The sequence below is a fragment of the Bufo gargarizans genome, unplaced genomic scaffold (genome assembly GCF_014858855.1).
Source record: "Bufo gargarizans isolate SCDJY-AF-19 unplaced genomic scaffold, ASM1485885v1 fragScaff_scaffold_1_pilon:::fragment_2:::debris, whole genome shotgun sequence".
NCBI classification, from domain to species: Eukaryota; Metazoa; Chordata; class Amphibia; order Anura; family Bufonidae; genus Bufo; species Bufo gargarizans.
Window position 1 is genome coordinate 1,372,837 of NW_025334069.1, and position 23,165 is coordinate 1,396,001.

At 44.8% G+C, this 23,165-nt stretch overlaps 1 protein-coding gene across 1 annotated transcript in view; it reads right to left on the bottom strand.

The window, feature by feature from the left end:
- Positions 1-5,256: 5,256 nt before the first annotated feature.
- Positions 5,257-23,165, bottom strand: part of LOC122922328 (tyrosine-protein kinase Src-2) — a 39,263-nt gene continuing 21,354 nt past the window's right edge. Inside the window, exons 3-12 of the mRNA XM_044272903.1 lie at positions 22,796-22,895; positions 21,016-21,114; positions 17,981-18,084; positions 14,766-14,915; positions 9,469-9,624; positions 8,895-9,074; positions 8,732-8,808; positions 8,472-8,625; positions 7,374-7,505; positions 5,257-7,297 (exon numbers count right to left, since the gene is read on the bottom strand). Coding sequence (XP_044128838.1) covers positions 7,089-7,297; positions 7,374-7,505; positions 8,472-8,625; positions 8,732-8,808; positions 8,895-9,074; positions 9,469-9,624; positions 14,766-14,915; positions 17,981-18,084; positions 21,016-21,114; positions 22,796-22,895 — 1,361 coding nt within the window. The 3' untranslated portion in view covers positions 5,257-7,088. The remainder of the gene's footprint in view (positions 7,298-7,373; positions 7,506-8,471; positions 8,626-8,731; positions 8,809-8,894; positions 9,075-9,468; positions 9,625-14,765; positions 14,916-17,980; positions 18,085-21,015; positions 21,115-22,795; positions 22,896-23,165) is intronic.

Genomic DNA, 23,165 nt, shown 5'->3' on the forward strand with positions numbered 1-23,165 from the left:
GGAGTGCCAAAGGTTGCTGAACCCTGGCTTAGGCCCTCTTTATGTAGAGCAACAATTCTTTTTTTTCAGATCCTCAGAGAGTTCTTTGCCATGTTGAACTTCCAGTGATCCGCAAAACACGGACATGGCAATTTGCATTTTGCAGACCGCACATCGCCAGCACTAATAGAATATGCCTACTCTTGTCCGCAATTGCGGACAAGAATAGGGCATGTTCTATTTTTTGGGGGAGCGGAAATGCAGACCCGGAAGTGCAGGTCCGCATTTCCGGAGCTGGGCCGCACATCATGCGGCCCTATAGAAATGAATGGGTCCACAATTCCTTGCAGAACAAAATTGCAAACGTGTGAATGGGATCTTAGAGCGATAACACCAAATTTACCACACCTGCTCGCCATTTACACCTGAGACCTTGTAACACTAATGAGTCACATGACACCAGGGAGGGAAAATGGCTAAATGGGCACAATTTGGCCATTTTCATTTAGGGGTGTACTCACTTGTTGCCAGCAGTTTAGACATTAATGGCTGTGTGTTGAGTTATTTTGAGCGCACACCAAACTTGCATGGTTATACAAGCCGTACACTGACTACTTTACATGGTATCAAAGTGTCAGATCTTCAGTGTTGTCCCATGAACAGATGGAATAAAATATTTACAAAAATGTGAGATACCGTAAATGGTTTTTTTTTATAATTCTGCTATTCCTAAAGCAGCTCTGCTCCTCCCCTCCACCTCCTAGCCTTGCCCCCTTAACGTCATCACGTTGTTCCTTCAAATCTCGTGCAGGCGCACATCTCCCATATGTGTCTGCGAACTTCTGTGGGCCTCGGCTTGTTCAACTGAGCTGCGCATGCCAGGAAGATGGCCAGTTCCAAGGTCAAGTGAACTGCACGCACTACTGGCGCATGCGCAATTCAGCTGAACAAGGGGTCAAAAGACATAAAGCTATATATGGAAATCCCCATAGGCGAGCACAGCTGCAATGCAGAGGGTTTAAAAAAGAAAAAAACAGTTGCCGCTGGTGGTGACAGACTCCCTTTAAATGGACACGGTGAGACCCCATGTATGTGTATGGGGTCGGTTTTTGAGTTGCAGAACTCGGAGTAGTGATTCTGGTGTGTATATAGGGTCAGTTGCTGGCATCCTCCATTGTATGCATTTTGTTGGGAATTACAGTTAGCAACGGATCACGTGCGGAATTTGCTCCCCTTCTAGAAATGCCCAACTGCATTCGGGGTTTTGAGCATTTTTTTTTTTTTTCCTGCTGTTTAAGACCACATCATTTAGGCTGCTTTCACACTAGCGTTCGGGTGTCCGCTCGTGAGCTCCGTTTGAAGGGGCTCACGAGCGGACCCGAACGCAGCCGTCCAGCCCTGATGCAGTCTGAATGGAGGCGGATCCGCTCAGACTGCATCAGTCTGGCGGCGTTCAGCCTCCGCTCCGCTCGCCTCCACACGGACAGGCGGACAGCTGAACGCTGCTTGCAGCGTTCGGGTGTCCGCCTGGCCGTGCGGATCCGTCCAGACTTTCAATGTAAGTCAATGGGGACAGATCCGTTTGAAGATGCCACAATATGGCTCAATCTTCAAGCGGATCCGTCCCCCATTGACTTTACATTGAAAGTCTGGACGGATCCGTCCGAGGATATTTTCACACTTAGCTTTTTTTTGCCATTTTAATGCAGACGGATCCGTTCTGAACGGAGCCACCGTCTGCATTAATATGAGCGGATCCGCCCGAACGCTAGTGTGAAAGTAGCCTTAGTTTAGTTTGTACATGATCAATCCTAGCAGGCCGTATGCCTAGTATAATAGAGGTGATCCTGATGACAGATGCTCTTTAATGAGCTTTTCCTTTTTAACATTCAGTTTGGCCCAGCACCTTGTACTGTATGGTAAAGTGTATGATGCATTGATGACTTATGAGGTCATCCATCTCATAGTTCCTGAAAACACCATTTGTTACATCATGCTACAATCATGTGTTTAAGGGCTCATCCAAAAATGTTACTTCTATTGGGCCAGGCACAGTGTAGAATAATATTATTTTTTTTTAAAAATATATAAAATACAGTAGATAGTGCTCCAGCACCAAGCTCCTGTCTCTGCTGGACCGGCAGTGAGCTGTCCAGTCACCACTGCGCAGGAACAGCAGGCCACCGCTAAGCCGCAGCAGTCACATGTCATGTAATTATACACTGCCCGGCGCCATGGACTTTACATTCCACTCTCGGCCAAGCCCTTTTAAATGACATCCCCAGCTATCAGCGTAGTTTTTTCTCTCCCTTTCAATTGGTCCAGTTTTTGCCAAGAAATAGACAGTCTTACAACGGTGTGTGATAAAAGGCCCAGAACAGTGTATATTTGTGTCTATATGTGATAAATGCAATTTTGTTAAATCCCTTTGAACTGCTCCAGAGAATTCTTATTGCAGGATGTGAGCCAGAGCGCATGGAAAAGGGAGTGTGCGACTTTTTACACTCGGGTCTGGCTTGTATAACTACAAAGAATGGGTAAATGGACATGTGTCTACCCAATCTGAGCACCCCCCAACCAGTCACAAATTAATATTCTTGAGACCTTCTCCCTTATTAATCTGCTGCCCAGTCATGGATCCGAGTAATGATCCAGAAGGGCTGGCCTGAAACCACGGGCCAATAGTGTAAAACACAAGGTTGACCACATGAGCACACATGCAAACCACAGGCCAAAAGTGTAAAACACAAGGTTGACCACATATGCAGGGGTCAGCCAAGATCCGAGTGTGTGCCCTTAATTTCCTTCTACCCCCCAAGGCATCAGAATGACTAACGTATTTCCTTTTGTTTATGTCTCTTTTTGTAGGCACTAAAGCCTTTTGGATTAAAGTGTTTGCCTAAGGGCCCAAGCTGCAGACCGCAAATTGCCTTAGGGCCACCGCATGCGGGCGCAGGACCCATTCACTTGCATGCACAACTTTTTTGCAGTGGGAAGGCGCAGACTCTGTAGTGCTTCCATGGGGTTCTGTGCCTCTGTTCCTTTTAGATTGTGGGCCCATTCAAGTGAATGGGTCCACATCTGTCACGCAGTGCACAAACACCAGCCGTGTGCATGAGCCCTTAACGTTGGTGCCAGTCTGCCCTACGGATCCATTGCCTTGTAAAGCTTGTCGTGCCGTCTGACTGCTAGAGAGCAGGGAGCGAGTGTGTCGGGGTACCTATTGGCCTAGAATGTAGTAGGCACTGGCAGCGTGTATCTGGGGTGCATGGACTGGGGGTGTGATTTAGGTACAATTTGCAGCCTCTGGGCTGTTGAGTTTCTGCGGTCCGCAAACTGCTGAACTGCAAAATACGGATACTGGCCTTGTGCAGTCTGCATTTTGCAGAATGGAAAGTCCAGACCATAATAGAACAGTCCTATCCTTGTCCGTACTGTTCTATCTTTTTGTGGGTGCAACAGAATGAACTGTACACAGTGTCCTGTCCGCATCTTTTGCAGCCCAACCGAACTGAACGAGTCCGCCTCCGAACCCCAGAAAATGCAGATCGGATGCGGGCAAAAAAAAATAAAAAATACATTCATGTACATGACTACTCAGTGAAAGGGGAGTGCACAATTGAGTAAATTAACCCTGTGCTAGGATAGTTAGTACATGACAACACAAAAGGGATATTCCACAATACTGATGGATCATCCTCAAAATAGGTCATCAATATCAGATCTCTGGGGATCCCACTCTCAGCAACCTTACCTGTATGCAGTCTCCATAGTATCGATTGTGCAGGGTATTTACAGCCTAAGGCCTCATGCACAAGACTAACCCTGCTTTCACACCTGAGTGTTCCGAAAGGAGCGCTCTGTATGCGCGCTTGTACGGGCGTTTACAAGCGCGCATAAAGAGACAGCCGTGCACACATTGTCGCGCGTTCCCGAATATCTATGTGCGGGAACACGCGACAAACGCCCAAAAAAAAGCTCAAGCACTTGTTTGAGCGTCGGGCGTTTTACAGCGCGATCGTACGCGCTTTAAAACGCCCAGGTGAGAACCATTCCCATAGGGAATCATTTACGCTCAGGTCTGAACCCAGGGTAAGTGTTCTGCCGTCCACAAATAGTGGATCACGGCCAAGTGGAAGCCATAATTTTTTGTTACTTCTGTAGAAATATCCTATCCTTGTCCGCAAAACAGACAATTTTCTATTTTTGTGCTGTCCGCATCTTCTGCGGCCCCATTGAGATGAATGGGTCCCCATCCCGTCAGCCGCCGTGTGCATGAACGAACCCTTAACCCAGGCATGTCCAAACTGCGGCCCTCCAGCTGTTGCAAAACTACAACTCCCAGCATGCCCTAATAGCTGTAAGCTATTCAAGCATGCTGGGAGTTATAGTTTTGGAACAGCTGGAGGGCCACAGTTTGGACATGCCTGCCTTAACCTATTGTGAAGCTGGGATACCCCTTTAAAAAATCTTTTACATGGTCAGAACAAAGGCCCAGTTGCTGCCTATCGTTGGCCCATGTAAAAGGTCTGCCAATCTGACAAACTAGCTCATTCTTCAGCTGATTGGACCTTTTATGCCAGCATAGAAGTGATCTTTCCTCACCAGTACATGGCCACATATGAACACGGGACATGCTGCAGACAACAGAAACAACCGGCGGCATGAACGATGCAATCACTTGCAACTTGCACGATGCAACTTTCTGCCCGTGTGAAGGTCATTAAACAAGTGCCGAACAAACATACTATAAATCAGAAATTTGCTGCGTAAAGGCCTTATGGACATGACCATACGCATGTTGTGGTCCACAAATTGCAGATCCACAAAATACAGATACAGTCTGTGTTGCATATGCATTTTCTGCTGACCCATTGACTTCAATAGGTCCATGGGCCGCATTTTGTGGACGGTACAGGACATGCTCTATCTTTCTCCTGAAAGGACAGAGATGCAGAAAGTTGACCTATGGGCCATTCCACAAAGATAGAATATGTCCACAAAATTTAGACCATGGACCCACTGAAGCCAAAGGGTCCACACAAAAAAAAAGGCGGATGGCACATGGACACCGTACAAAAATAGAAAAAGCACCTGTGCAGTTTCACCTTCTGCCAATAGGTGGTGACAGAGACCACACTTTTCAGTGACTTACAGCCGTCGCCTGCATACGCAGTAGTAATCGATAATCTTCTATTCTACCCTCCACTTATGTAGTAGAATTCCATAATGAGACCCAAATCTGCATTACTAGAAATAAAAACCAAGAGCCACAAGTCCGCCTTTCATCTTTATTGACCACACCATTCTTTACGATTATTGCTATGGACATAAAAGCAGTAGTGCCAGTGTTTAAAGTGTTAATAACGTAAACTGACCCGGTGTCTGTCCCCGCCAAAGCCATGCCTGTCCGGTACAGCTGCAGCATGTGCGAAAGCTCCCGGTGGACGTCCCCTTTAAAGGATAGCAATTAGAGCGATCCCGTGGCCTCCTTTAACTAGGTGTAACCATGCTCTGAATGAAAGGGAAAGCCTGGTCCCCATATACATTAACCCGTCCCTGCTCCATATTATCAAATGACACAAAAAAAACAAAAATAAAATAAAGAAGATCGCTCCAATACTACGTACAGATCTGTAACACAAGTCTACATACAGTGTATCCGGGATAGTATTCACAACGCTCTCCCCTTGCACTCGAGTGGTATAGAACCATTAAAAAAAAACATGTATATACACACATTTATCAGTAATGCAGGCAGATGTAACTAGATTGGCACCTTAGGAGAGGGAATCATCCTCTGACCTGAGCCGGCCGCTCAATGCTAGATTATGGAAAAGCCGGAGCAGGTACGTGTATCCCCACCTCCATGATTGGCAATAAAAATCCCACACCTTTCCCATCCCTGAGAAATTGGAAGACTAACCCATACCATCCTGGCAGAGTCCACAGTTTTGCCAGTGATATAACACAGGGCCAGTCGCAAGGCTCCCATACAACCGCAACGAAATGCATTCGTACCGTTATCAAAAGTCCTGTTCAGATTATTACATAGTGGGATGAACAGAGATTTAGATGCTTGAAGTCATCAACCCGGTCTGAAATAAAACTAGATGGGTGTAGAGTTTAGTTCTGGTCCCAATGACGTGAAGAAAAACACATGTAGGCCTTGTACAGGGTTGACTGGGGCAGTGCCTGACATGGACAACCATGAAGACCTCCGTGCCATTAGGCATAACAGAGGGATACCAGCCTAAATGGACTATAATCATGGGGGGGGGGAAAGAAAGCAGTAACTGAGGAACAGCTGATGTACAAGTGTAACAGTTACATGAAAAAGGCCTGCTGGGTTATTAAAGAACTAGAAACCCACCTACGGGGTTAAAATAAAAAAATGGCCGCAATTGTGTTTTTAGAAATTGTAAGGGAGTAAGTAGTCAGGAGAGGTTACAAGCTCGACCCCATTCAGGGTGAATTTGGGAGGTTGTGTAGTCACTTCATTATCAAAAACGTAGCACAGCAGTCTGTCTCCCTATCTGGAGAAAGTGAGTGGGGTGGAAGACAGAAGTGGGACTTTGGTCCTCGAGAGCAATTTTTTATATTCTGGAAGACCCCATAACCCTCCCACGACTGAGTATACAAAAACCGTAGTCACGGAGCTCAAGGGTCTTGCAGTTTCAAAAGAGTAGTTGACAGGAGAGTGATGAGCCGTCCTGAGTGATTATTTACAATGTCTGAAGACCCCAGCGAGCAGAGTAACATTGGGAGGGTTCCCCAAGTCCTGCTCAAGTTCCTTTGTCTTCTATGGAAGGAACAGATGAACATGTATCAGTAGGCGATGTATCAGGAGCAGCCAAATCTTCTATACTTGACCAGAATGCAAAAGATACAAGATGGACATGGAACATCAACAGAGTCGGAGCGGTCCTTCTGTCCAGGTGTAAAAAATAAAATAAAAAATGGTTCTGTACCTTCTGCTTAGTGTCATCAGATCCTCAACTACAAAATGTATGTCGGATCTGGGTAGTATTGCACCTGCATCTTAGAGAGGTTTGTCTGCCATGTTAAGATAGGGCTCATCCTGTAGTCGAGATCATTCTCCATTTCTCCTAAAGGTTGTCTCCTGGTTGGTACTGGGGCTCGGTGGCAGTAAAATAGTCTTCCAAGAAGGCCTGCAAGTATTCAAATGTTGGACGCTCCTCTGGGTCTTTCCTCCAGCACTGCAACATCAGATCATGGAGGGACTCTGGGCAGTCTGGAGGGCATGGCATTCGATACCCCCGCTCTACTTGATCCAGTACCTCTCGATTCACCATTCCTGAGAAGATCAGAAGCAGGAGATTAGATGAGGGAGACTGCTAAGGATCTAAACAACCTACATGTCTTCTACTCACCAGGATATGGAACCCGTCCTTTTGTGGTTAGTTCTGTCAGGAGGATCCCAAAGGACCAGACATCAGATTTAATGGTGAATCGTCCATATAATGCCGCTTCTGGGGCTGTCCATTTAATGGGAAATTTGGCACCTAGGAGACAGAATAATATATAAGCATTTATGCCGAAATACAAGATCACATTCATCTACTTGTCACATTACAGGCTGTCACATTACAGGCCCTACAATGAAGACAGCACATGGACCACCAATCCTTCTACTATGTACAGTAGACCTACTAAGCCCTGTACCATGTATATTATTAGCTGGCCAATAAAGTCAGATCTTTAGCCACTTGTGTCTGTTCCTCTATTCCCAGATGCACGCAACTTACATGAGCATACATCTGGAAAGTATAAAGGAGGAACATATTACTGACTTGTGACTGAGGTGAGTCATTTACTACGGAAATGACAAATTGTTAAGAAGGAGGAGGGGGGGGGGGACTGGAATTATTTTATTGTACCAGAGTTACACACATTATTTGCACCTGAAAGTGTTAATCTGTTCTTTCAGACAATCCCATAGAAAATTACTGGAGCAGCAGGTTGAGCATGTGCCTTGTGTCTGATCATTCTGTTCTAGAAATAGCGCCACGATTTCCAACCAGTGACACTGCAACTCCCGCCATGACCCCACAGCCTTTGAGAGTAAGTCAGGAACAGAAACCGTGGAGGAACAGGACCCTTGTTCTTTGGCTCATGGGGGTCCCAGCAGTCCGAACCCCTCCAATTAGTTAGTTAATGCTAAATGATATTCTTCTCATCACTTAAATGAATCAGTTCCGTTGTAAGACTCACACTATCGTGCACGGATCAAAAAAAAATAAAAAATAAAAAATTCTAGACGACGGCGCAGAGAGGCCTATGCAATGTGCACCCATACCGTACAATGCCATCTTACACTTGCTTGGCATGTTTACACAGAAAACAGCGGGTACAATAGAATAGGAGTCACCAGTCCCTGCACATAAACAAGCTGCTCCATAATTACAGGGAGTGTGTATATAATTATCAGCAGACGGCAATACATGCCGATTCAGGGTCTGTGGTGATACCTTGCCGCGCTGTGTATTCATTATCTTCAATCAGCCGTGCCAGCCCAAAGTCAGCAACTTTACACCCAAGGTTTTCTCCTACTAGGATGTTGGCAGCTCGGAGGTCACGGTGCACATAGTTCATCCGCTCTACATAGGCCATGCCAGATGCAATCTGTCAGAAAGGGGATTACATTTTTATTTATTTTTTTAAAAATAATTATATATGGTCGAGGCAACAAAGAGACATCAAATGGCTAATGTGAAGCAACCAGACTTACCTGTGCAGACATGTCTACAAGCTGTGGAAGCCTGAGGTAGCTGCCCATCTCACACTTCAGAAAGTCCAGGAGGCTGCCTGAAAGCACAGACATGGAACAGAGTAAGACATGAGTCTCTGCAGAACGTCATGGAATACAATCTATGTATTCGGCCTATACACACCTTTACTCATGTACTCCGTGACAATGTAGATGGGCTCTTCTGATACTACAGCATATAGTTGTACCAGCTTCTCATGTCGTAGTTTCTTCATAACTTGGGCCTCCTGGAGGAACGCTTCCGGAGACATAGTACCAGGTTTGAGAGTCTTAATGGCTACCCTTGTGGTCCCATTCCATGTACCTGATGGCAAGACAAATATAGTGGTTAAAATACTACAGCAAGACTTGATCAACCTCAACCACACCAGAAGTGTGCAGAGGATGCAAGTTGTATACGACATGGCACAGGGGGTGGATACAACATCACTTACTGCATTGATTGCAGGGGTCCCAGAGGTTGGACCCCAAGCAATCACTAGTATCTACTGGCAAAGGTCCTTCTTTTTCCTACATAGCGAGGCTCCTAACCAAGCACTGCGCAGAGAACCTGGTCAAGAGGGGTGGTATGCAGAGGAAAATATTAGAAGGGGCAGCTATGCTTCACCTAGCACTGTGCCCCTTCATTCTAGTGGAGCGGGGTTCCTAGGGGTCACTTATTACATATTGTATATGCATGTACAAAAGCCAGCACTTACCCATCCATACTTCTCCAAAGCAACCCTGCCCCAGTTTGAGCTCCAGACGTAAGGAATCCCTTGGAATTTCCCATGCATCCTTAGCCAGACCCTGAGTCTGGGGCTTCGACGTGGGACACACATTGGTCAGTCGGTGACACAAACCATCTGCATGTTCTAAAGAAAGACAAGGAAGAAAATATAAACAATTCTGCACTTGAATTGACAGGGCCAGGCAGTGTAAACGTCAAAGTCTCCGAAAGTCAAAGTGCAGAGGGTGCAGCAGATGCAGAGAGAGCTGAGCCTCTAGGAATAACAGAGACGCCCCCGTTGCTCATTTTTTATATATTAAAACCTCATTTTTCTCAGAAATGCAGCCAAATGTGAACATGGGACCAACACAGATGCCTTCAGGTACAAACCTTCTGTCATCCGAAAAATCGTTATGTATCTGGCTGACATTAGCGATGTGTTAATGTCAGCAGAACATAACGGTATGATTTTTAACTCCCTGCCTGCCGCCGTTCCCTCAAAATGAAGACTTTTATAATATGCTAATGAGTCTCTACATGCTACTAGGGCGTTGTTGCAGCACCTAGAGGCTCCGTCCCCTCACCCTTTGGCACCCCCATGTCCAGTTAATTGACGTCCTAGTTCTCCTCTGTGCCCGCAAAATCCAGCGCCTGCGCCGTCCCCTTTAGTACTCGGCGCAGTGAGTGAAGCCGGCAGCAGGAGAGCGTCCTTCACACACTGCGCCTGTGCGAATACTAAATGGGATGCCGCACGCGCAGGATTTTGGGGGCACTGAGGAGAACTAGGACGTCAATCAACTGAACATGGGCGTGCCAAAGGGTGAGAAGACGGGTGCCTCTAGGTGCTGCATAAAGGCCTCAGTAGCACCTAGAGGCTCATTAGCATATTCTAAAAGTCTTTATTTTGAGGGAACGGCGGCAGGGAGTTAAAAATCATACAGTTCTGTTCTGCTGACATTAGCACATTGCTAATGTCAGTCAGATACACAAACATTTTTCTGATGACAAACCCTTTAAATATTCGTCCAATTGCGACCATGTTTTTTCTGTCTATGCCACCTCAAGTCATAAGAAAAAAATCAAAAAAAAAAAAAAAATCAGTGGCCTTGTTTGTATCGGTTGGGGCTAGCTTACCAGCAATAACAGGCCTCAACATAGCATAGCTAACACTTTGGACCAGTAATGAGTGTCAATTAACAATATAGCAACTGGATCAGCGCTCGTTAAAGGGTTTGTCCCACGAAAAATATTCTATCGTTTTCAAACCAGCACCTGGATCTGAATACTTTTGTAATTGCATGTAATAGAAACATTTTGTATAGCTACTGAATTATTCAATATAATCTATCTGTATAGCACCACCTGGTGTTTTTTTTTATTTTTTATTTCTTTGACCTGCTCACTGAGATGGCCGCACATGCTCAGTTTCATCTCTCAGCTGTCTCCTGAGCTGTGATAGGGAGAGCTGAGACACGCCCCCTGAGCTGCAGCAGATAAGACACTCCCCTGAGCTGTCAGCTTGATATAAATCTAGCAGAACAATGTGAATGTGGAGATCTCTGGATCCATGCGAGGTACAGGGCTGTTTTTTTTGTTAGAGATTGTCATGTACTATACAATGTCCGATTTTAGTTTTTTACATTATTAATGGGATAACCTCTTTAAACTCCATGCAGCAATCAGCGCCACTAGACGTGACCAATTGTTCTGGACACTGCTCATTCACGTACAGTCTCATTAATGTCTCCAGCACATCCCTGTTCACACTTTGTGATAGGCTGCTGACATACCGCGAAGTATGCGATCAGCCGGACATGCTTACACAGGGCAATGATTGGGAACGAGCGTTTGTAAGTTTTCCCAATCATTCGCTCAGGTAAATGGGCCATAAAGACGACCTGTCGCCTGCTGACACTTATTAAAACGGTCACGGTCCCTCCCATGACAAAGGTGAGAAGATCTGAGAGACTGACAGCCTCATTGTTTTCATCTTGCAGTGTTTGGTAATGACCACACCTCGTGTCATTGCCAGCTTGTGGTCATTACTGAGGCTTTATTTAGTTCTGACTCACACTGCTTACCATGTGGTTAATATTTCCTGCTGGAGTTGGTTGAGCTGGCGTGTTGTTCATTTGGATCTCCTGCTCCTCCATTCTTCTTTAAGCTAAGTGCATTTTGTTGTTCGTTTGTGTGTTGTCTAGGCCTCAGGGAGACGCCGGTTCCTTCATCTGGGGAGGAACCAGTAGTCTCATTCCATGCCACCACTCCTAGGGCCTTCCAGGGTCTCCATTTCCGGTGTATGAGTATTTCCACCTTCAGGGTCTACTCATACTGGCAGGAGTCAGGGAGAGGTCTAGGGATTTCTAGGAGATCATCATACCTCTCCCTTAGCTTTGAGGCCTAGACTCCAGTCTTTTCCTCCTGTGTGTTATCTGGTATTATCCCCTCCCCATTATCCGTGAGAAAAACTGAGTGTTCTGGAGGAAATTTTTCCTCTCTAGCCTCAAGAACCTTCCTTAAATATTGGGGGCATTAGTTCTGATGCCCATTATGAAAATGCGACTGTGCTAAGGAAGGGTTCACCAGCCCTCAGAGCTCAAGGGGCAGTGACCCCCACCGCTCTGATACTTTATGGGCAGAGAGGACAGCAGGGAATTTATTTAATTTAAAAGGGAATCAGTCACCCACAGTCTGGACTGCTCTGCTGTTCTCACATAATGGAGATGACGCCTGCATGGCAGTCCTGACAATGCATTTTAACGCAGCTCTGTGCGTTGACAGCTGGAGAATAGTGGGCAGTAGGAAAGTAATAGCGATGCGGACTCCTGGAGAACTGAGTGCCGGTGACTGCACAGATATTTCAGTAACAGGAAGAGAGGGGCCACAGAGGTAAAAAATAGCGCCGTAAGACTCAGCAAAGTGGCGAGTGAGGGAGGGGCAGAGGTTTAAGTTTCAAAGGGTGACAGGTCCTGGTGGTGTTTAGGAGCAGTTCACACTGGCTTATCCAAACAATCTAGAATACAAAAAGGACCTGCTGGTGATGGTGGTGAGAAATCAAACACCAAGAGATCATAGAGTGAAACCATCACCTCCCCACAGCATTCACTTCTATTGTGTCCGGACAGAGCGATGGAGGGGGAAAGAACAACAACTACTTTACGCCCCTTCAAAAGGTAACATGAGACCAAGAGGAACTGTGAAGGACTTGGGTTTTTATGGGTGGTCATTGTCTGACAACCCTGCAAAACAATGGAAGACTAAACTGCTGATCTGTGACAACCAATCAGGGCCTCAACATCTCAATGGCAGCGGACTGGACACAATCTACTGCTTCATTCATGAGCATGCCTCTACTATGCGGCTGGACCCGTCAGCTTACCCGACATGTCCGTTTTAGTAAATGCTTGCATTCCCTGTAAAATAACATTTACCCTACATTGTCCTGTTGCTCTGTTATTCCGTCTAGAAATTCAAGAGTAAATTGACAACTGGGTGTTACCAGTTATGGGGAGGGGGCTGGGGTTCCTTATATATTGACTCTCTCCAATCACTGCCGTCCCTCTGACAAGGTGAGAGGTAACACCCAGTTATAAATGTATTCACCAATTTGCAGGAGGAACAACAGAGGAAGATAGGATGATCCACAATTGTCATTTTACGTGAAATATCAGTATTTATTAAAAACAGACATGCCAGGACTTCTGAAGGATCCTCCTTAATGACATGTACTTATAACCTGCCATATACAGTGTGATATCAAATGAACTATGTCTAGGGGTGGGGTAGCCCCTCTACCAGACAATATCCCCACTAAGATTTTCCAGTGTGTTCAGAAATGTCTTTGCACAGAAGACGAATGAATGTGAAATATGCAATATAATCTTCTCCAACGTTGGCCAGAGACAATTTAGACTGAATTGCCCGACACTGGTCATGTTCTTTCAGTCAAGAGACCAATTACTGTGTGACAATGTACTGAAAATCTTACTTGTCGTGCTGGCTTTTAGGACAATAATCTGACATACTAAAAAATGGCCAATTCTCAGCTGATCGGGCGTTATTATAAAGCACTTTTATATTCAGTTATCACTGAGGGGTGGTAACAATAAAAAAAAATCCTCGAACTGTTTGCAGTGGTAGCAGCCACATCCACAGTCTATCTATGGGGGGTTTTGACATCCTCTTGCACCACTGAAGGATGTGCTTAAAAGGGGTTTTCCGGGATTTTAATATTGATGACTAGTGTTGAGCGAAGCGAGCTTCAGATGTAACATCCGAAGACGCTTCGTTCAAAACTTCAGAATAATACTGCCCATACATTCTAATACTGTACAGTATTACTCCAAAGTTTTTAACGGAGCGACTTCGGATGAAGCATCGGAAGTTTGCTTCACTCAACACTATTGATGACCTATCCACAGGATACGTCATCAATTAGATTGGCGGGGGTCTGACTCCTGGGACCACCACCAAACAGCTGTTTGAAGAGAAGGCTGCGCTCCATTGGAACACAGCCTTCCCTTGTTTGTTAACCTACCCGCCATCCCATAGAAGTGAATAGGACGGCTTGTAATTACACCTGCGATGTCGACGGCTAGCAGGTAAACAATGAAGGGAAGGCTGCGCTCACACACAGCGTGATCTTCTCTTCAAACCGCTGATCGTGGGGGTGCTGGGTGTCAGACCCCGCCAATCTCATATTGACGATTTATCCTGAGGATAGGCCATCAATATTAAAATCCCGGACAACCCTTATAATATATGACGGGTTGGCACAAGGGGGGCAGAATAAATGACCCCCAATATGTTTTATTAGGGCCTCATGCATACCACAAGTCCGCAAAATACGGATGTAGTCTGTACGCCGACCGTTTTTTGTTTTTTTTGGTGGACTCATTGACTTCAATGAGTCCATGGTCCACATTTTGCACACCTATTCCATCTTTCGGCAGAAGAGACATATGGATCACGGATGATATGTGTGCTTTCCACATCCATATGTCCATTCCGCAATAGGATAGAACATGTCCTATATCTGGCCGTAAATCACCAACCCACCAAGGTCAATGGGGCCGCAAAATATGCGGATGCAACACGGATGGTATCCGTATTTTGCAGACTGCAAAATACATACAGTCGTATGCACGACACATAAGGCCACTTTAAGATGACCAGAAAACCGCGGGAGGGTTGTGTCAGCATTATGGTTGTCTAAAGGAGGCCTCACTCATACACATATTCAGACAGACATAGTTATACCACCCATGTGCCCCATGTTGGTCTTACTGCTGTAATAAGCCACCAGCTGCTGGAGGTTGCTGAACTGAGTTCGAGACGTAATATAGAAGCCACCGCTGTCCAATTTTCGGATCTTGTAATGTTTCACGTTTAGACCACGGTTGGGATCATAGTCTGAGACAGAGAGGCAATAGGCACCTGCAGAAACAAGAACAACAGGCTTAGGTCTGGACATCAGACAGGTCATCACATAAGGGCTTCTCCACATCTACATTGGAGGCTCCATTCAGGGCCTCCATCACAGACTCTGGTAAACAGAGTGGACAAAAAAAAAAAAAAAAAAATCTTCAGAAACTGACCCCATTATAGTCAGTGGGTTGTTATGGTACAGTTATCTGCCAAATCCAGCACTTCCGTTATTTTTGTTGCTCTGCTCCTCTAATGGACCAGGACAACAGAAAATGCTAGCACTGGTGTGAACCCGGCCCAAGACATCTGCACCAGAGAATGTGACACTTTGCCTTTTTCCACATGACCATCTTCCATGCTATATACCCATGTGATGGGGCATTCATATAGCCTTCAGCACTGCCGTCTTCACGCCGCAGCACTAGAAAACCACCTAGACGCTTGTTTTATGACTTTAAATCAGAATCTCTGCTGCTGACCTATCTTGCTCCAAGGAGAGGAAGAGCATATGTCTGGCAGAGGTCCCAGTTATTCTATATGCGAGTAAGAGAACCTGGGAGTTGTAGTTTTGCAACAGCTGGAGGGCCGCAGGTTGAGCATCCCTGCGTTAGGCGGGGCCACAAGGTTATACAAGTATATCGTATAGTTCTACATAGAGGGAGTTTGTAATTCAGTTTTAAGCTACTATTCAACCCGTTAACTAGCAAACCCATTTGGACATTAAGGCCAAAGGTTTGTGAGTCAGTATTCTTAGACTTTACTTTCTGCACATAAAGGGCATCTGTCAGCAGGTTTGTACCTATAAAACCGGCTGACCTCTTACATGTGTACTTGGCAGCTAAAGGCATCTGTGTTTGCCCCATGTTCATATGTGTCCGCATTGCTGAGAAGAAAAAAAAAAAGTTTAATATATACAAATGAGCCTCTAGGAGCAACGGGGGCGTGGCCATTACACCTAGAGACTCTGCTCTCTCTGCAACTGCCCCACCCTCTGCACTTGGATTGACAGGACCAGGTGTGATGACGTTTTCACTGTCTGGCTCTGTCAAAGTGCAGGAGGCCGCAGCAGTTGCAGAGAGAGCAGAGCCTCTAGGTGTAATGGCAACGCCCCTGTTGCTCCTAGAGGCTCATTTGCATATATTAAACCATCATTTTTTTTCTCAGCAATGAGGACACATATGAACATGGGACCAACACAGATGCCTTCAGCTGCCAAGTGCACATGTAACAGGTCAGCCAGTGTCATAGGTACAAACCTGCTGACAGATGTGTACCAATATTTCCGACATATACCACTATAAAATCATATATAGAGTGCGCATGTGAGAATATTTTTATTTTCAATGTCACTTATTGGCTACAATATGACAAAATTAAAGATCATGATGGAGTGATGAAGACTGACGCCAGGAGAAAAAAAATAGAATGCGTCACAGTAAATAAAAACTGCAAAAAATATGTTAAAGGAATGTAAAAATAAAGAATTTTGAATCGTCATTTATACATTGTGACCGATTTTTATTTTTATTTTTTAAATGCTCTGTTCCAGCATCTGTTCCCCACATCAAAATGTCATCTTTTCAGATATCACAGTTGCTGCGTCATTTGACTGCAGCGCCCTTGAAGTTTCCTTTGAATAATTAAAGGGGTTGTCCGGTATTAGAAAAACATGGCCGCTTTCTTCCTACAAAAAAACAAAACAAAAAAACAAAACAAAAAAAACACAACACAGCTCCACACCTGGGTTGTGCTCGGTATTGCAGCCCAACTCTGCTGAAGTGAATGGGGTTGAGCTGTAAAGGTCACACACAACCTGCGGACAGGCGTGGTGCTGTTTTTGGAAGAAAGCAGCCATCTTGTTCTAAGTCCTAGACAGAGATCACATGTAGCACGTCATCTCTTCTGATTCAGCATCACACAGATATACCTGGCAGGATGATGGATACGACTGAACAATATTAATGTCAGCTAAGAAAATACAAAAAAAAAATAAAAAATAAAAAAAATCCTGGCAGCTCAATAAATCTAATCCACAATTGGAGTCATCGAGAACAAATTCCAAAACACAAAAATCTGTTCCCATTTTTTGGCCAATTACACCGGTTATTTAATTGTTATTGCGATTTTCCCACACGATGAAAGAGAATGAGAGTCAGAAAGATTTAGTGTGCGTGAAAAGGAGAATCGAAATGTGTTGTGACAGATGCAGAAAAATGGTACGTGGTGGAGACCGGCCCCACAAACAGGAACATCGGAGGAATGGAGATGCCGGGGTATCTGTCAGATCCACTCTCCTTCTAAGAAGAGACATCAAGTAAAATAAGGTAACGGCCCGAGACTATGGAAGAATCAGAGGAACGAAATAGAGTGGTGTAAGGGTGTGAGGGAATAGCCGGTGGCTTCACATCAGCCCGAGCCTCCCATTACTGCAGCATGAAAAGAAATATATTAGGGCTGAGACTACCCGGCATCTCCCCCTAGCTCCACGCACAAGAGGGAAAAGAGAAAGTGGAGCCCTGAGGCCGCAAGCAAACACATCGCTTCGAGTTGCTACGGGTAACATGGATATTCATTTCTCTGACCCACTTAATGCAGCTCCCCCTCCCCGCCGTATGCGCCTCCTCCCCTCTCTGCCAGAGGCAGGTCTGACAGAAGGGTGGCGGGGAAAGAGAAACCGAGAAGGAGAGAAAGGAACGAGAGACTACACATCTCCCCTTGTCCGCTATGAATCTCTGCACATTTACCACAGCCGCCCCCTTTTACCCCCTGCATTCTCACACACAACCTGCTCTGTCCACATTCAGCTAAGACATTCTGCTCCATCTCAGGCCTTTCACAATACAAGACGTAGCGCTGGCATTCTGACACCCTTTTACTCTCCCTTGAAACATACATGTAGTATATCCCCTCATCTAATTTACAGATCAGCCGTTGTCACCCATTGTCCACATCCTCCATTAGTAAATAGCTGTGTGCCGCTGTCTAGCAAATCTATGGACTCTCGGAAATACTAATGGCTAATTTTAACAGAAAAGTACATGTGTATGTACTACATGTACACTTATGCTCCTCACCTTTGGTGGTCTCACTCTCTCGTACAAGGAATGTTCCTCGTGGATTCTCTTGGTTCAGCAGCAGACGCTCCGACTCTCTCCGCGTGATCTTGCCCAAGTACCACCTGAAAATTGGGTAGAGTCAACATGAAAATGTCTGCATAAAAGTTGACCTTAAAAAACATTGATTTTCACACAAGTCCTAAAAGTAGATAATAATAACCTAAGCAAACAAAGAAGTCAAAATTATTAGACTTGGTCATTTATTTGAGGAAAGTGGGCAACCTATATATATATATATATATATATATATATATATATATATATATATATATATATATATATATATATATATATATATATATATATATATATATATTTATTTATTTAATAGAGATATATAGATAGAGAGAATATAATCTAAAAAATAAAATAAAAATAAAAAACACACACACACTGATCTATCAAAGTCTGATCTTCACAACAAACATTTGTGGAAGTGTATCATGGCACAAACAGAGGAGATTTGAGGACCTCAAAAGAGGAGTTGTTGATGCTCACCTGTCTGGAAAAGGTTACAAAACCATCTCTAGAGTGTGGACCCCAGCAGTCCACAGTCAGACTGCTTACAATGGAGGTAATTCAAAATAATTACACTCCCCAAGAGTGGTCACGCCATAAGGGTGCAACAGTCTGAAGTCACAAAGGAATCCAAAGCAATCCCAAAGCACTCGGCAAGGCTTATTGTGCTACTCTGTAGCCCCATTCACTCCCGTTTCCCTTAGTCCCATCTTGCTTTAGTAGTGGCAACATCGGACAACCCCTTCAAAGTTTTTGTCCACCGTCAGGAGGACATTGAACAGCAATGGCATGCATGGCAGGATTGCAAGGAGAAAGCCGCTGCTCTCTAAAACAAGAACATTGTTGCTTGTCTGCCGTTTGTTAAAGATCACCTGGACAAATAAATTTTTGGGCTTAAATAACAAGTGTTATTTAAATAAAAAGTGTTATGCAATCTTGCATAAAAAAACCTCATCCTATCTGAAACACGGCGGTGGTAGTTTCATGGTTTCGGCCTGTTTTGCTGCATTTGGACCAGGAAAGTTTGCAATCGATGACAGAACAATGCCAGCAAATTCTAAAAAGGAAAATTTTAGGACATCTGAGGTCAATCTCAAGAGAAGGTGGGTCATACAGCAACACAATGACCCCAAGCACACAAAATAAAGACAGTTAAATAAAGTAAAAAAGTTTTGGAATGGCCAAGTCAAAGTCTTGACCCTAATCGAAAAAAAAAAAAAAACATTTTGGAAGGACCTGCATTAGCAGTTTATTGGAGGAAACCCCAAAACATAACAGAGCTGAAGCTGTTTTGTATGGAGGAATGAGAAAATTCCTCCACGTTGATGTGCAGGACTAATCAACAATTCCTGGAAACTTAATTGCAGTTATTGCTGCACAATGAGGTCACACCAGATACTGAGAGCAAAGGTTCACATACATGTGATATTGGATCATTTTCCTCAATAAATAAATTACCAAGTCTAGTATTTTTGACACATCTGTATGATTTAAAACTTTATGTACATGGATTACAAAAACAGGGACATATGGAAGAGTGTATGACTGAAGGATCAGACTACACAAAGTTTGTAGTCCGTAACCATGGCGATACATAAGTCTGCATAGGAGCTGTATATATTGCAGGTGATGCTAGGGAGGCTCGTTCCTGTCGCGGCTTGCTATTGGCCGTTCCCCCTGTCACCGGATGTTTTTGGCCTTGCCAGTATAAGAAGCAACGCAGGAGCCAGGTAGGTAGAATGAGTGTGAGGTGCCCAGGAAGTAGGAGGCATTTTAGGGGTTGGATAACCCCTTTAAGAATAACCACAGCAAAAAAAATTTGTGAGGAAATGCGTAGAGGTGAACACAGCCTTTAAAAGGAGCTTCTCTCATATCAGATACTAATATGGAAGAATCTAAGGTGTCTCCGGAGCTCATAATAACCGGAGATGAGCAGCATCAGACAGTACTAACCAGGAACCTCAGATCTGTCACGTCTCTTAAAGGGGGTTGTCCTATCTGGAAATTTATGGCATACTGGTAGGATATACCATAAATGTCAACCCTGTGACCTGCTCCTATCTGAAGAACGGGCCCCACAGTAAATGGAGGAGCCAGCCAGCGCTTGCCTATTTTTGGAAATCCCACAGCAAAGAGAGAATCCCAGTGTCATGTAACGTGCCCCTCAGGACATGTGTTAGGTGTATCAGTTCTGCTCGGAGTGCTCTTGTAAAAGGTTTAAATAGCAATTCCTAATGGAAGATTATAGAAAACCCCCTTAGCAATTTTAACAACCTGCAGAGCCATAAATAATACCGCATTCCCTCTGCTTGCCCTGCTGAGCCATTGTAATAAAATGGTCTGTATCTGCAGAAGTTTCACCAAGACAACTAAAGGGAATTTAATGCTCCCTGTAGACATGGAGGGCTATTATCAGATGCCTGCCAGCGAGGAACCAAATGTCTTCAATAAGTGTGCATTAGGAATTGCAATTTGTGCAATATTCCAGTATTTAAATGGCTGCAAAGCTGGAGCTTCACTTGAAAAAAGGGTTAGGCTACTTTCACACCAGCGTTTTTGCTGGATCCGTCATGATAATACAACCGTCTGAATCCGTTATGAACGGAGGATCCTGTTGTACCATCTTTAAAATAGCCAAGACGGATCAGTCATGAACACCAGTAAAAGTCAATGGGGGATGGATCAGTTTTCTATTGTGTCCGAGAAAACTGACCCACCCCCATTGACTTACATTGTGAGTCATGACAGATCAGTCTTGCGTCGCAACACAACGCGGACAGAAAAAAAGCTGCTTGCAGCATTATTCTGTCCGCGATGGGGACACAACCAAAAGGAACGGAATGCACTCAGTTTTGTCCCCATTGACAATGAATGGGGAGAAAATGGAAGCGCAAAGAAAAGCGCAGATGTGAAAGTAGCCTTAAATAGGTTTTAGTATATATGTGCGGAGAGGGTGCATTTCTTAAACCACTTACTCTTCAGCCTGGATGGAGTCAGAAGGAGCCACATAATTGCTGGGAATATACCCAGTCTGCCCGGAGCTGAGGGAGCGGGCCAGCCACCAGTCGCCTTCCCTGCAGGACAAAAAAAAAAAAAAAACTTTATTCCGATACACAATTGCAAAAATGGAACGAGGGACACACAAATGGACAGACTGGACGGCCAAAAACCCATCTAGTGACATACCTGATGTCTGGCCTCCTGTGGTGCAGCATGTGAGAGAAAGAGATGCGGGATCATGCATGGTGACAGAGAGAAGCGGTGCAAGATTTGTGAAAAAGAGACAGCGCCCAGCACGTGAGCCAAAAACAGGACAACTGATTATAAAGGAAAACCAACAGCAAAAGACAAGACTGGAATATGTGCAAAAAACACCATCATTACACATGAAAGTTCAAAAAAAATGTGGAATATTCCTCATGTCAATCCTGAAGGCCATGTTCACCTTGCAACCATTTATTTAGTGAAGCAGGTCCGCAGACAGTCTTCACTGAACATCCCAGTTGTTTCCCTACTGACCTATGTTTGGGAGATTACATAAAACAGGGATATATGGAAGAGAGTACGACTGCAGGATCAGACTACATAGAGAGCATCTGTAGTCTGTAACCATGGAGATACATAGCTCTGCATAGGAGCAGCAGGAGATTTTTTGATGAAGACTAATTGCCAATTTTTCATTTAAGAATATTCAGAGCATAAAAAGTGCTTGTGATGGAAGGCTTAGAGGTGAACACAGCCTTTAAAGGAGCTTCTCTCATATCAGATACTAATATAGAAGAATATACAGTGTCTCTGGAGCTCATAATCTGAGATAAGCAGCATCAGGCAGACTGCAGAGCACTAAACCAGGAACCTCAGACCAGTCACGTCTCTTAAAGGGGGGTTGTCCTACCGCAGTTAAGGGGCTGTGGCCATCCAGCAATTCTCACTGTCCCTTCATTCTGCGGATTAGTTGGAACCTCAGGGGCAGGACCTCCACTGACGGTCTAATGTAGGTGGAGCTCGGCTGAGTGTGCAGGTTTAAAGGGGGTCTAATGTAGGCTGAGCTCGGCCGAGTAATTTCTAACAGAGATGGGGAATAGGTTGTAGGTACAAAGGATAAGGCGAGCTGACATTTCATTGTGAGCCCTGTGTACCCATTCATCAGCCCTACACAAGTTCAAAATGTGGGAAGCCCGTTGGTGAACTTACAGGAATACAGTAAGGAAGTTCCCCTATATTTTAGCGGCAGCACTCACATAATGCAGCAGGGGGCATCATATTTTTGCCAGTGCCTAAAATTTGTATGGCATTCTCAAGATACAGCAGAGGTCAATAACTTTCAACAATCCGTCTGTTGTGAAACTACAACTCCCAGCATGCTCCATTCACTTGTACAGGAGCATGCATGCTGGAAATTGCAGTTTCACAGCAGCTGAAGTGCCAGAGTTTGCTGACCCCTACACTATAGGTTGTAGGGTCACATAAGAGCTCTTGTCTGATAACATATGAGGGCCTACTGGTAATGAACACGATGATATCATTGTATTGGGGAATTGCCGGTCAAGCAATTATTAGTGCAGGACTCCCTGATGAGGAATTGCTGTAAAGAGAGGTTAGAGTTGACCCCGAGAACCTGGATGGAAAGCCATGACTTAAGAGGATTAGACAAACACTAAGTAGCCACAGAAATGTCGGTGCTGCCACTCTGCGTCCTAACCAGCCGGTCCGTCTACGTGTCAGTAATAATGAAGTCATACATGTCCCACTCACGTGTTGTTGACGATCTGCAGCCTGTCCCCCTTTTTGAAGGATAGGTCCGTTTCCGTACGAGACTCGTAATCATAAAGAGCTACGAAGGTGGTGACGCCCCCTACAGAGATAAAGGAGAGTGAATGGACGGCATGGTGATTGATGTCAGACCACCCCACTGTAAATCCAGTATGTGGCTTATCTAATATGTTGTGTCCATTTTGCAAGACACCCTTAGAACAAGGCCTAAACCGGTTACAACAGATGGAACACATTTGCAGACGGTCAGAGCAGGCATTTTTGCCTTTTAAATCATTAACTTTTATTGTCAAGTCCACTCAAAACCTGGAAATTCAGGTTTCACAGCAGTTTTGTCCCCATAACATTCAAT